The sequence below is a fragment of the Schistocerca cancellata genome, chromosome 2, assembly GCF_023864275.1.
Source record: "Schistocerca cancellata isolate TAMUIC-IGC-003103 chromosome 2, iqSchCanc2.1, whole genome shotgun sequence".
Lineage (NCBI taxonomy): Eukaryota > Metazoa > Arthropoda > Insecta > Orthoptera > Acrididae > Schistocerca > Schistocerca cancellata.
In genome coordinates, this window is record NC_064627.1 from 1,044,414,983 (window position 1) to 1,044,429,441 (window position 14,459).

The 14,459-nt window shown below is 45.8% G+C and overlaps 1 protein-coding gene across 1 annotated transcript in view; it reads right to left on the bottom strand.

The window, feature by feature from the left end:
- Window positions 1-4,097: 4,097 nt before the first annotated feature.
- LOC126160891 (probable G-protein coupled receptor 179) overlaps window positions 4,098-14,459 on the bottom strand; it is a 273,090-nt gene continuing 262,728 nt past the window's right edge. The window contains exons 9-10 of the mRNA XM_049916936.1: window positions 13,670-13,690; window positions 4,098-4,328 (exon numbers count right to left, since the gene is read on the bottom strand). Coding sequence (XP_049772893.1) covers window positions 4,098-4,328; window positions 13,670-13,690 — 252 coding nt within the window. The remainder of the gene's footprint in view (window positions 4,329-13,669; window positions 13,691-14,459) is intronic.

Sequence of the window (14,459 nt, forward strand, 5' to 3'; positions counted from 1 at the left end):
GAGAATGGTAGAGAGCGAAATAAACTGAAGTGAAAGTAAATTGTTTGAGGTAATGAACACTGTATTATACTTAAAAGAAGAGATCTTGCTAGCGGTGATTTGAAAAGAGTAAAACAGAAAGAACAGTGAAGAAATGAAACAGATGATGAGCGAGAAGCAAAAACAAATAGTAATAAAAATCAAGTGAAGCAGGTCCTTTTCAGCTAATAATAAAAAACGGGAAAACGGGAAAAACTGATCAAATGCTTCATGTGTATAGGAAAGTTGTTGTGGTACATCAATACCATAGAATCCTCATGGGTTTCTTGCTGCATAACTTCGCAGTGACAGCTCGACGTTTTGTATTTTCCACAGTTTCAGAATCTTCAAATATTCAAACGCGATTTTTTCGAGCCGCTCTGAGAACTGCGCTGATTTAGAAAACTGATGTCCGGGTTGACAGTAAGGTCCACTTGACAGAGTTTACTGAAACTGCTCTACGGGCATTTCTCTTTATCGTGAAAAGAAATCAAGTCGTTTATTAAGTCCCTCTGGTCACTCCACCTCTACTGTACAGTGCTAGAAATTTGACGATAGCCAAATGAGTGTAGTGATTTCGTGATGGACTTTTACCAGCATCTTCATGCAGCTGATTTTTCGTCCTTATCTTATAACCGTTATTGTCGATCACAGAAGTTTGAATATCTGATATTTCACATAGCTCAAGGAGGAGAACCTTTTCTACAGACGTAAAGCAATAATGAGACGTGTCTCAGCTTGTCCTGACAAGTAGCGGTATCGTGCTGGATGGGGGAGAGGGGGGGGGGGGCAAGTAGTTTGGAAGAATGGGTGTGAGTGAAGCTGTCTTGTCCGATATGTACATGCGTATGAGCTGATGCCTTCCATGAAACATTTACACATGTATAAGCTCGGCGTTATCACATTGGGGATGAGATACGTAATGAGTAGTATATGGCGTTAATTAGGGTCTGCTGATTAACTCTCGCTCAAGCGTAATCTTTGGCGTCTACACAATCACAAACTGCTGGCAGCCGACAAGCTCTCGGAGGAGCCGCCCTCTCTCTCTCTCTCTCTCTCTTTCTCTAATAGTGTCTCCTGTGGAGGGGGCACCGCCTATCGTTGACGTAAAAATGCCACTAAAGAAGCTCTGATGCAAGCCACCCACTGCTGGCCAAAACAATGGTTGCCGATAAACACCCGTTTCAAAAATAGATTCAGTAACAAAACAGAAACAGCTCGAAGCGAATCTGGCACAATTTTTCATCTAGTAGCCAGCTAATATATATATATACTTTTTACTCTACAAAAGCTTCTCTTGTCTCGTTCCACATATGGTATCTTTGAAATAGCTTAACAAATGTTTCTGAAATACGTATATCGTGAGCAGTGGTGACAGAGTGATCGCAGAGGTTTCCAAATCCGTTTATGCCGGTGTTCCCTGCGCAGTGAGGAGAAATGCGCTTTTACTTGGCTGTTTCGCTCACACTGCTTTCACTCTGTGTCAAAAACAGTGGTCCCTCTGTATTTGTATTTCACAGTTCCAAAATCGTATAGCGAGTGCTGACAAAGAGACGTCTTAGACGTACTGGTTCATAGGGAGTGGCTACACTATAAAAGCTGCACAGAGTAATACTAACTACGTCATCGTAAAATGCACAGGATTCTACTAGAGCACCTGATTCTTCTTTGCTTCCCTTGCTAAGCGCCTACTTCTAAACGCACACTTATCTAAGACATCGATAATAAGTGTTCGAGACACGTGAGGAGTACAGAAACACTTTGCGTACTTTGTAACCACTTTTAATTTATTTTTGTTAATTGTTCATTGACCAAGAAGTTCTCGAGGAAACAGCATTAGTTCGTAGAGATCGGAACTTCACAGTTGACGTGGCTGGCTGGCCCGTATTCTTGTGTGAGCATATCCAAAGCTCACTGTGCCAGGTGAGGTAAACTTAATGATATGGTATCAGACGTGTCGCAGTGGAGGAAAAAGTGGGTGTATTGGTCAGTTTCATTTCCTTTTTTAAATTTTGTTCTGTAAGCACACCCAGAGCTGCAGGCTTGCTTGAGTGTGCCAGCAGGAGCAAAACTCTCTGGTGGATGGTCTATCCGCTCAGTAGATGAGATCCTGGAGCATTTGCAGGAACAGTGCAGTCGTAGCAAGAGCTCCGAATGAAGTAAGGGTTCCAAACTCTTCCGTCGAGGATACCGAAATGCAGGCGGATAAAACTTTGTGCACCGTTCTTGCAAAGAACAACATTTCCAGAGCTGATGCGAATGATGTCATAGATGTCACTGGTCTCCAAAACGCAAATGCGATGAGTGAGAGGATACGTTACCACTCCCTTCGTAACAGTAATTCTCATACCCTTTTGTGATGGTGGTAGTTTTTGATCAAAATTCCAATCAGCGTGACTGCTTGCAGCCTATCTCTGGGCCAACATCTCCTTCACAAACAAATGTGGGGCCAGGTTGGACATTTGGATATTAGAGGCTGTTGGAAAATCGCTATATAGCAAAATTCTACCAGAACACGGTGATTCACAGTGTCGCTGTGCGTTAGTGAATTCTATAAATGTTTCCGCCAAATAGCTCTCCTTGTATTCTTTTCACGGTCAAATGAGGTGAAATCTCTAGTCGACTTTAGCGTGAGCTGATGTGTTGGAATTCCATGGTTCTTACATGCTCGCTAAGAGTTTAGGACACTGCCACGAATTTAGTCCTGGATTCAGGCAATGTTGGCCTATCTAATAGATGTCACTGTCGGAACGATCACTTTTACAGGTGTCTAATGTTCAGAAAATAGTTTGTAAGATTAGACATGCCTGCGTATCATTTCCAGATACCGATGTCGTATACAGAAAAGAATAAAAAATGTTGTAACGTAGAATTTCACGACTCTTTCATCCGACATATGTGTTATTCTTGACGCTGCTGCGGTGGGTTATGCATTCAATTAATAACAGATTTTTAGTGTCAGGAGTCGTAGGGGAGACTGGGAACGTTGATCTGCTACAGGAAAGAGTGTACTGCGTCGATAGAGGTACTGAAGCACCAACATACAGACTGGCGAACGCTGACTCAGCTTGTACGTTGACGAGTCTAGTGGCGAAACAACGTTCCACGTGCTGCAGTGACGCTTCCTGGCTGTCGTTCTGTGGATGATAGGACAGTCCCTTATAAAGATATCAGTAAACATGAGTGGCAGCTGAGACTTCACCGTAAGTATACTTGAAGAAAAAGTAACAGTCGAATAAGTGAAGGCGTTGTGGTAGACCTGCTGAGAATCGTAACGTCGTGCATTCGTCCAGTTGGGCAACGGTGCTACGAGGACAATAGGCAAAAATTTTATTTCTGTAGGCCCTTCGTTACTTTAACACCACGAGTTGACTAGAGCACACGTGTGGTCAGGCAATAAATACCCGGCGTTAATGAAATACCTTTGAAGCGAAACAATGCTGTTGACAATGCCAAGCTAGAAAATCAGTGCGATGAAAGGTATGGTGTGATTCACAAGTAGAAGAGGGCTCGGAGTTTCAGTCTTTGCCTGGAGACAGTGCTGGAGACTCTCATAGGATTTGCTGTTCACGTGTTTGTTACGCACATCCTAAGTGCAAGTTGTACGTCGTGTTCTCCACCATTTGACGTTTGAAGCGGATGTAAAGGTGAATCACCAAGTAAGTGTTGGAGGGCTTCTAGTTGTCGTCGTGTGTGACACGGAGTCATTCGCTTGTTCGTATTCCGAGGTGGTTTGAGCAGTGATCCCGTTCCAAAGCAGGGCTGCCACCTGTCGGTGGGGCTGATGAACTGGTACGCTGTTGAAGATCGCTGAGTGGAATCGCTTTTATGTCAAACACGCACGAAGAATCTGGAAATGACACGGGAGATCGTGACGGAGACACTGCAGCCCCTGGTGACAGCCGAGTACACCCGGGAGCACTGCAGGAACAGTGGTAGAGGGCGACGTCGGATGACCTCTGCCTCGCGGCAGCGCGCAGACCTTCTTCGCAGGTGGCCCCCCTCGCGGGGCCGGTGGTCCCCCCGCCTCGTCAGAACCACTCGCGGCGCGGTGGCCTCCGGGGCGAGGGGCTGAATCCTCAGGGCCGGAGGTCGCGGTCGAGCTCTGCGTAGACGGCGCTGGGTCCCTCGTTGCTGCAGACCGAGTCCTCGGGCGTGCGCGACACCTCCGTCTCGGTGGCGTCCTGGCGCGCCGGCATCCAGCGCGGCTGCCGCGAAGACGACGCCGCCTGGCCGCCCGACGCCCCCGAGGAGGCGTCGCCCGCCGCGGCCGCCTGCTGCTGCTGGCTCTGCTGGCGGTGGTGCAGGGCCTGCGCACACAGAGGCCGGTCCGCTCTCCCAGAGACAAATCAGGAAAGGTCACACGTCTGCAGCGCGACGACTCTGCCCAGGGTAGCAGTGAGTCGGGACGCGTACGTGTGTGGCCGCGCAAGGCCCCAAGCAAGGAGCGACACAAAAAATGGCTCTGAGCACTATGGGACTTAACATCTGAGGTCATCAGTCCCCTAGAACTTAGAACTACTTAAACCTAACTAACCTAAGGACATCACACACAACCATGCCCGAGGCAGGATTCGAACCTGTGAAACGGAACGTGTTGTACCGCTCCAATGTTTTATTAAATTGCTAGCACGCAGAAATTATTAGCAAGAGTTTCTTCTCTTGCAGGTAATACCTCAGCTGGTGTCCAAAAGGAGAGAATGGACTAAACAGTGTTATTTATTGAATTTTTGTTGTTGTGTACCACGTTTCCCATTTTCCGTTCCTTTGTGCGGCCTGGACGGTATAAATGAGTGAGTGTGTGAACTAGCAGAAAGCTTCAGGCACTGTTGAATGGTCGTTCTGGGGTATGGTACTACCAACTCCGCAAGCGTGAACAAGTTTAGCAGAGACCAAGTTTGCAGTTCAGGGCAAAGATGACACGTAGGCGCGCGAATTGGCTCTGTCAGGTTGGCGCGCCACCCCCACCACGTTTGTAAGCGGAACGGTTGGGCGAATTCGGTTGGAGGAGCACTTGTTCCTGGGTGAAACGTTGTTGTGATGCCTCGTGTAAGGAGGAGAAATGCGTACCATCACGTTTCCGACTTTGATAAAGGTCGGATTGTAGCCTATCGCGAATGCGGTTTATCGTATCGCGACATTGCTGCTCACGTTGGTCGAGGTACAATGAATACGGAATCGGTGGGTTCAGGAGGGTAATACGGAACGCCGTGGTGGATCCAACGGCCTCGTATCACTAGCAGTCGAGATGATAGGCATCTTATATGCATGGCTGTAACGGATCGTGCAGCCACGTCTCGATCCCTGAGTCAACAGGGACGTTTGAGAGACAATAACCATCTGTACGAACAGTTCGCCGACGTTTGCAGCAGCATGGACTATCAGCTCGGAGACCATGACTGCCGTTACCCTTGACGCTGCATCACAGACAGGAGCGCTTGCGATGGTGTACTCAACGACGAACCTGGGTGCACGAATGGCAAAACATTCTCCAGATCTCTCACGAATTGAAAACGTCTGGTCAATGGTGGCCGACCAACTGGCTCGTCACAATACGTCCGTCACTACTCTTGATGAACAGTGGTATCGTGTTGAAGCTGCATGGGCAGCTGTACCTGTACACGCCATCCAAGCTGTGTTTGGCCCAATGCCCAGGCGTATCAAGGCCGTATTTACGGCCAGAAGTGGTTGTTCTTGGTACTGATTTCTCAGGATCTATGCATCCAAATTGCGTGAAAAAGTAATTACTTGTCAGTTCGAGTATAATATATTTTTCCAATGAATACCCGTTTATCATCTGCATTTCTTCTTGGTGTAGCAATTTTAATTGCCAGTAGTGTGTCTTGTCACTCTAATCTAGGTGAAGTGGCAACGTGCAGCTTTTCGTCATCAGACTTCCATAAATTACAGACTTACTTAAATTACGAACTTTTTGTTTCGGAATTTCTTTGATTTCAGTGTTTTTTTTTACTTTACAAAGCATACGCATTAAGAGAAACTTTGCATCACCCCGATATGTTGTGCAGGCGTGTTGGTATCGTGACTTGCTGTTCCAATTGGAACGTTTGATACAGTTACTGTGACCGCTACCTACGGATAGAGCGCCGCACTCGAATGGATTGCAGCGTTTTGGTTGAAAGTAAAGCACCAGTAGGGACGCACTAAAAGATGTCAGTAGATGAACATCCACCATGCCACAAAGGAAATTTGCTACCAATGATCGGGTCCGTTTATCGCGTTACGCACAGAAGGTTTGTCAGACAAGGAAGTTGCTCCATGTTACTAAAGGAGTCGAAGTGACGTGATGGGGACATGCAATCGTTTGCATCTATCAGGTAGTGTTGAGGACTTGCACAGCACGGACCGTCCACGTTCTACAAGTGCACAGATTGACCGATACCTACGATTTTCCTAAGGGACAGAAGACTGAATGCTTCGGAAGTGAAATTGTCGTTCGAAGAAGCTACAGGACGGTACGTGTCTCATCAAATTGTTAGACGATTGCACCACGTGAATCTCCATTTCCGACGACCACGGTGAGCACCTCATCGCACATCACAACACCATGGACTCCGTTAGAAATGGACGAGAAATCATGCAGAATGAACGCTCCAAGACCGGCGTTGGGCGTTGTTTACGAAAGAAACTCGGATTATCCCTGATTATCGCAGACAACGTGTTTGGAGACCGTCACGTAAAATCGAGCGCCTCCGACACTGATACCACATGTGCAACAAGGTGCTGTTGGAGTGATGCTCTCGAATGGCGTTACATGGGGCTACCGAACACTTCTCGTGGCTGTTGAGAGTAATCTCAGTGTTGTATGGTACAGGGATGAGGTTGTGCAACTAATCAACCAATAGTGGAACAGTATCGTCAAAATACTGGTGACAGTTTCACCTACATGGATAATAACCTGCGTGCTCATGGAGCTGTTCTTGCAAGCATGTGCCTTCAGTACGCTAGGATTACCGAACTGGATTGGACTGCCGTTACCCGGACATGAACCCAGTCTAACATGTGTGGAATGGATTGAAGCGAACTTTTTTTTGGACGTGGACAACAACCGCATAATCTGTGTGACTTATGCAGAACCGCTATTGAAGTGTGGGCAGTTTGAGGCAAGACCGGCTTGATGATCTCTTGGCTGGTACACTATGATCTCGTGGTTGGTACGCTATGACGAATTCAAGCCTGCATCCGAACAAAGGGACGTTCTGCCACGTACTAAGAAAAATCCCCATGGAGAACAGATGATTTTGTCGTTAAACAAATATTTGCTATTTTGGTTTGGTGACCTGGACACACTGACAGTGAATATATACACATGTCTCAGAGTCTGTTTTTGTTTTATCTGCCATGAAATCCGAAATAAAAGTGTGGTTCAAAACTTGATGTGTGTAGAACCAAAGCACAGATTCGAACTGTAGAAAAGATCACGAACCAAACGACCGGAAACACGAACGCAAACACTGTTTAATTTCATACATACACTGCTAGACAAAAGTTTGGAATACTATCGTAAAATTTAGTCTACGATCTAGAGGTCTCATTCACCTAGGCCTTCATGCATTTATCCAGTTAGAGTCCATATACTGGACGGCGTTTACTACTGGCATCCTTTGTGCCCTTTCCCAGTCATGTAAACATACTGCTGCCGCAGCGGCACGCCACAAGCAGTCCAGTATCAACGACAGCTTCATTCAGTTTGTGTTCATCACTGCGGTAAATGCCACCCAGAGGCACACAGCACTTTGACATAATCACGATAGTGGTTTTACTTTCAGCAGGTGCTACACAGCAAGATGTTGGTGATCGGTTACATGTCACCCAAAGTGGTGTGTGCGGAGAAAGTCCAGGGAGAGACGGGAAATATGAACCATAGACCTCGCATTGGGTCGTCCTCGTATGACAACACCAGTGCAATATCGTTTCCTTCAACTGTCGGTTCGCAGGCGCCTAACATTAACTTCCAGAAATATAGCAAACAGGGATTCCTATCTCAGACCAAACAGTGGGTAGAAAATTGCTTCAGGGTGGTTTTTATTCCAGAATGCCAACGAGAAGTATTGCACTGAAACAACGGAACCGATGCAGTCGAAGGACCTGGGCTCTTGCAATCAAAATTAGACCATTGCAGAATGGAGTAATGGCATGTTTGCTGACGAGACCAGGGTTGGTTTTCGACCACACACTAGGCATGTTACGGTTTGGAGAAGCGCTAGATGACACCAGGAAAGCCGATACGTTCAGGAAGTCCATCCGTTTGCAGGTTGATGTGCACTGTTCTGGGAGGAAATATTGATATGACGTCGGGCCCCTCTAATTCCCATCTACGGCAAATTCATTAGTCCAAGATACATCCAACGGGTCCTACAAACGTTTGTAAGGCCTTATAGACGTGAAGTCGGCGACAACCACATCCTAGTCGATGACAATGCAAGACCGCACCGTACTCTGGCAGTGTCTCAGTATTTTCAAAGACGCAACATCAACAGAATGCATCGGTAAGCACAGTCCCTAGACATAAATACAAATAAGCGTGCATGAGACGTGTTGAATGTGGCCTTTGCACAGTGACCCAATCCACCTGACAATCTTCAGGACCTCACTGAGCTGCCATTGAGGAATGGGACTTCATACCTCAAGATAAACATGATGATCTCCTTCAGACAGTGCCTCCTAAAGTGAAAGAACTCACCCGTGTACTAGGAGGACATACTCACCACTAAAGACTGACAATCATTATCATGAGCTAAATATGTACACTCAGGACAGAGCCTACTTTGTTTCGAAATGGTTTTTTCCAGCTAACCATAATCATTCTTGTTTTCATTAGGAATTATGTTTTGTTTCCTAAATTGGTGTACTACAAGAAGTCCAAGAAGTCATGGTAGTAAACTCTATGATATTCCAAACTTTTGTTGAGCTATGTAGTTAATGAGCTAGTAAATGTGATAGGCATATTTATTTCCCTTACAAATGTAATTTCCCTGCGGTTCTGAACCGACCAATGCATTGATAAAGAGAACGACCGCAGGATGAGAATGTCTGCGCAGTTTTGATATTTCTGAATTTCAGTACAGTAAAGTAGTGTCAAGATGGCGTCTTCTTTGAAAAGGAAATCAGTGGCCTTTGAATTCAAACTTACTTCACCAGCACGCTATTGCAAGAAGCCTTTATCCGTGGGGTCTTGCACTGGAATCAACGAAGAATGACCATCTCTAAAGCCAGGGAGTCTCTCCGCCCACTGTACCTGAAACGCTGCAGGTGGGACAGCACTGTCTCTCTAGTCAAGTTGGGTGAAAGGAACTTATTTTTTGCCGGTATAGTCACTCCACAGTGTCCCCACGGAGGAAATAAAACCAAGGGACACGCTATCCCTCGATCACTGTGACGCAGTACATCTCGGGAACGGCCGCTATTGCGCCGACGGCTGTAACGACACACTCTCGCATCAGATTCTGCAAGCAGCCGACCGCCGGCTTACTGATGTTTTTGTGGTAAGCAACGCGTTCATTCACCCGCATCATTTATCTCGTCACTAACACTCCCATGGCTCGGTATCTGCTTATTTATTTCCTTCGAACTCGTTCACTCTCTCGATGCATCTAATTATCCCTAAGAACTGGAATGAACTAGCAATTTGTCTTCCTTGTTTGTGTTATGTATTTTTTTCCTAGGAAATTGCACGATTGTGGCAATAATAGTCCAGAATTGTGGATTCATATTGTGAATGCTTTCTTAGCATTTCCCATGGGTCTGCGGTCAATATACGGATTTTGAATTCAATTACAGCACCTCTGTTACTCTTCTGTAGCCCATCCTCCTGTCCCTAAAAACTAGCCCCCACTGAAACACCGGCTGTAGATTGCGAGCTCCGATTCTGTATGGTCAAGGAGACAGGCAATTTTTGCAGGTAAACCATCATTTGTTTGTAAACGTGCAGGAAGGAGTTGCAAGTAGGCTTGTAATCATCTATAGAAATCAACTACCATACTTAATTGCAATTTAAGTTGCCCTATGTGGTATAGGTACTCCTGGGGAGCGAGCCGGACAGGCTGTCTGACAGACATTCTCCTAGTTCCCTGTGCACTGTGCTTCATGTGTTAGTGAGTAGAGACATAAATTGTACTTAATGGTCAACACGCTTCGCAATCCGTCAGAGGAAGTGACTACACAACCTGACAATAGTGTCAGAACAGAGTAGAGAATGTCGAATCACTGGAAACAGTACCTACCGTAAGTTACCCAGGAGTAAACACGTGAAGCGTCCTCATAAAACAAATTGTTCGAAAAGTAAATGCGAGGCTGAGATTCATTGTCAGAATATTTAGATGGTCTCGTTCATTCGCGAAAGAAAGGCACAAAAAACATTTGTTGGATAGATTCTTGATGACTGTCAGTAAGTGACACTTACCGGTGTGGATTAATAGAAAAGACGTAGAAAATACAAACGAGAGCGGCGCACTTCGTCCCGGGATCGTTTAATCGGAGCGAAAGCGTTACTACAGAGATACTCAACAAACTAAACTGGCAGACGCTACAATAGAGTATTTGTGTCGTTTAACTTTGAAATTCCGAGAGTGAACTTTCTGGGGAGTGTCGGACAACATATTACTCCCTCCGACATACATGACCGCAACGAGAAAATTAGAGAAACAACACGCGATGCGGATAGAGGGAGAAAAGAGGTGAACAAGAGTGCAGTGTGAATCTTCAAATGGATGTAGGCTGTAGTACTTATTCGGAGATTAACAGGTTTCTACAGCCTATGGTAGCTGCATCAAATCAGAATTTGGTCTGAAGACTACACCACGATGGCGCCATTTGCCGAAGGAACAGAGGGAGGGAAAAATATAGTGGTAAGGTAGGCGGACCTTAACACGTCAGAACCCGTGTAAGTCCTTAAAGGTTATAGTAAACGCTACAGATTGTTTATGTATTTCTGAATTTATCCCCACTTGTGTTCAAGTTACAATTAAATTGTTATAACATACTGCATACTAATGTCACTATGTGACATAACATGAACACTAAAAAATTGAGTTCGTCATTTCGTCCACGATAAAAATTCTCAAAAGTACAATTTATTTAAATGTATTTTTCCCTAGTAACATCTCCAACCACTTCCACAACTGTAAATGACTTGAAAGGCCATAAACGAAGAATTTTCAAGTTATTTTCATCGTTGTAAAGTTGTGTCACATACGAATCTGTAAGTCTGTATAGACGAAAAATATTTTTCATGATGAAAACCGAAGCATTTCGTGCAACGAATCAATTTATCTCCGCATTTGTTTCGCCAAATGAAAAAAGTAACGTAATCTAGAAACATTAAATAAAAACAGTTTCTTAACTACAGTTCGAAATATTGTCTCCGGGACCAAAATAGGAACTGCACGGAGGACGGAACACAAATAAGAGCTCAGACTAGGAATTGCAGGCTGTTAATTTACTCACACTAACCCACTTCAGCATAAAAAATTGAATCCTCTCGTACACGAAAGCTACACGTGCTGCATACAAAAGATTCTCTCGGCAAAACAATGGACTGAGGTCTCCCATGAACGCTCAGCTAAACATTTGTTACCGACTGTGGAAACTGAAAATTTCTAGGGGACGAAATTAGGAGCAGGAACGATATTAAGGGCCCTTACCTTACCTCCCGCCGCATCGCGTAAGGTGGCTTGTGGAGAATAAACATAGATGGAGCAGAAATCTAAAGATAAGCAGAGCTTGGATATGCACCGTTGTGGAAATACGGCCGTAATACGACAGTCAAAAACGCGGCAGTTTGTTCGGTAATGGAGTATATGTTTATGTGTCTATTAGTGCAGTTCTGACTCAGTAAGCTGCCACTGTGTTACGCTTCGGTTGGTGCGCTACACTGGACTGGCAGCCGTGTATGCTGAACTGCACCTAATTAATCAAGACCAGATGTATGAACAAGCCAGCCGACATTCACATTGCCTACAGAGCAACGGTATGCACTGCCGTGGGTGCTAGTATGTGATACGTTGAACGTTAGCTAAGTATGAACCTAGCAGTGGTCAACACTTTTAGGGCTGTGGATCATCGCTTGACAGAAATGAGCATGTTCTTAGTCAAAAAGACCAATACAGGTTGGTGAAGAACGGTGAGGATTTATGGATTTGATGAAGAGGTACACTACTGCATATAAAACCTGCCGTATCCTACGGTGAAAAGAGATTCCACGCGGCAAAACAGTGCCCTTTGCTTTGCTGGGTTGCCAGCTTTGCAGGAGTTAGGTGATGAGACGAAGTTCGGCTAAAGCCGTAGTTCCGGGCTGGCCTAAAGAGGGCGACATTTTTACCGCCTTTCTTTATTTCACCTGTCATGTTAGGTGGGAGTAGAGTGTCGCTCGGTGTCATTCCAACCGCCGAGAATGTAGATTGAGTTATTCCAATCTACTTCGTGTGGTTATACTCAAATGAAACTGATTTGCATATCCGCATATTGTACATCTTACGCAATTAGGTGGTTGTTGCAAGCCTCCCTCGTTGAGACGAAATTTTAATGGTGAGCAACGTATTTTCACCCACACTGAATTGCAGGCATGGGGGACAAATTTAGTTCGAAGGAAAAGATTTAGCTTATACGAGGGCTGCTCGGAAAGTAAGGTCCGATTGCGCGTGAAACAGAAACCACGGTGAAAATCAAAAATGTTTTACTTGCAGCAGTTTGCTACATCTTCCAGCTACTTCCCTACATAGTCGCCGCTCCGACTTAGATATTTGTCGTAGCTTGGTAACAACTTTCCAATATCATCGGCACGGAAAGGAGCCGGCAGCGCTTTCCGCCACTTATCTACGCTGGTCTACAGTTCGTTATCTGTGCCAAAATGTTGTCGTCATGGCCAGCGGTTCATCTGAGCATAAATGGAGGGAGCCACGTCTGGGCTGTACGGTGCGCGATCAAATGCTTTGCAGTGACGTTCTCATTGCCCCTACAGTGTGCGGCCGAGAATGTAGAAAGAAATGCACGACAGGTACGTTATGTGGGATGCATCAAATCAGGCAAAACCTCTCAATGGGTTCACTTACTTGGCGGGAGACACTACATATCTCGGTATCTTTACGTGCTCACTCAGAACTGAAACGAGCGACGTGCCGCAATCGACGGACATGCTACAGAAATGCCCAACACATCTGTGTGACGCTTAATCGGATTTTCACTGTCGTTTCCAGTTCGCGACCTATCGGACGTTACTTTGCGAACAGCTATGATAATAATGACAATAGCTTGCTATTAGTAACAACACCTTTCAGAAGCTTCTGACGTCTAGTGTTAGGATATCCTTCGTCTGACTAACTTTCTTTTCTGTTTTGTAATTACGTTGGGGGGGGGGGGGGGGATCAGTCAGATTTTTCGTCTACTTATATCTGATAGTCTACAATATCATTTGTCAAAGGTAGCATTTTACCTCCTGCAACTCATTTGATAGTGAAAGAAAAGAACCACATACAAGAAACTGATAGAACGTATATCGAGTAGTGCAAACACCCATTACGTGTAAAGAGAGATGCTGAGAGAGAGACAGAGAGACACAGGGAGACACAAGGAGAGAGAGAGAGAGAGAGAGACAGAGAGAGACAGAGAGTTTTCTGAGTGGTGCGGTCGTCCTTACCTTCTCGCGACTTCCCTTCTTCTGCGGCGTCCAGCGGCGGCGGCGGGGGCAGCGGCGGCAGCAGAAACAGACAGCAAGAAGACGCATCGTTAGTCAGCGGCGGCTGGCGACGCGGCGCGAGTGGCTACCCTACCCAGCGTGGGTGCGGTGCTACGTACGCGTGTCGCATGCAGGTGCAACGAGTAGACGACACAGGGTGCGCAACGAGACGACACCAAAACTCTCTCCCCACAAGCGAATTCCACCACCTGCTTCCTGAGATTACCTAGTACACCACTCGGCCGGCTCTCCAGCTAAGCAAGCCATGAAAAACTGCACCAAATGTAATTAATATAGAGCTGTACCGGCAGTCGATCCAGGAACCTTGTCTCTTAAGGGATGAACTACCCAAGGGCGCCTTCACAGCCTCCTATTTCCGCCGGTAACTATCACCTACCGTCCCAGTTCCATAGGAGTTCCTCTGCCATAGCCTGAGGCATCAGCACGGTTGGGAAAGAGGATATTGCCGAGCACTGGCACAGCCACAGTCTAGAGGATTGCTTCCGGAATGAATGTTTCACTCTGCAGCAGAGTGTGTGTGTTTTTAGACTTCGCAGCAGATTAAAACTGTGTGTTCGACCAGGACGGAAACGCAAAAGCTTGCGTTACGGGATGGTTGTTCCAAAACTGCTCCGTAACCTGATTAATAGCCCACTATTCAAATTGCACTACCAAATCAATTCAAGCATGGGTCTATGCAAGTAACCGAAACAAATACCAATGATTGTAAGTTTAATAAGAACTCCTTCGT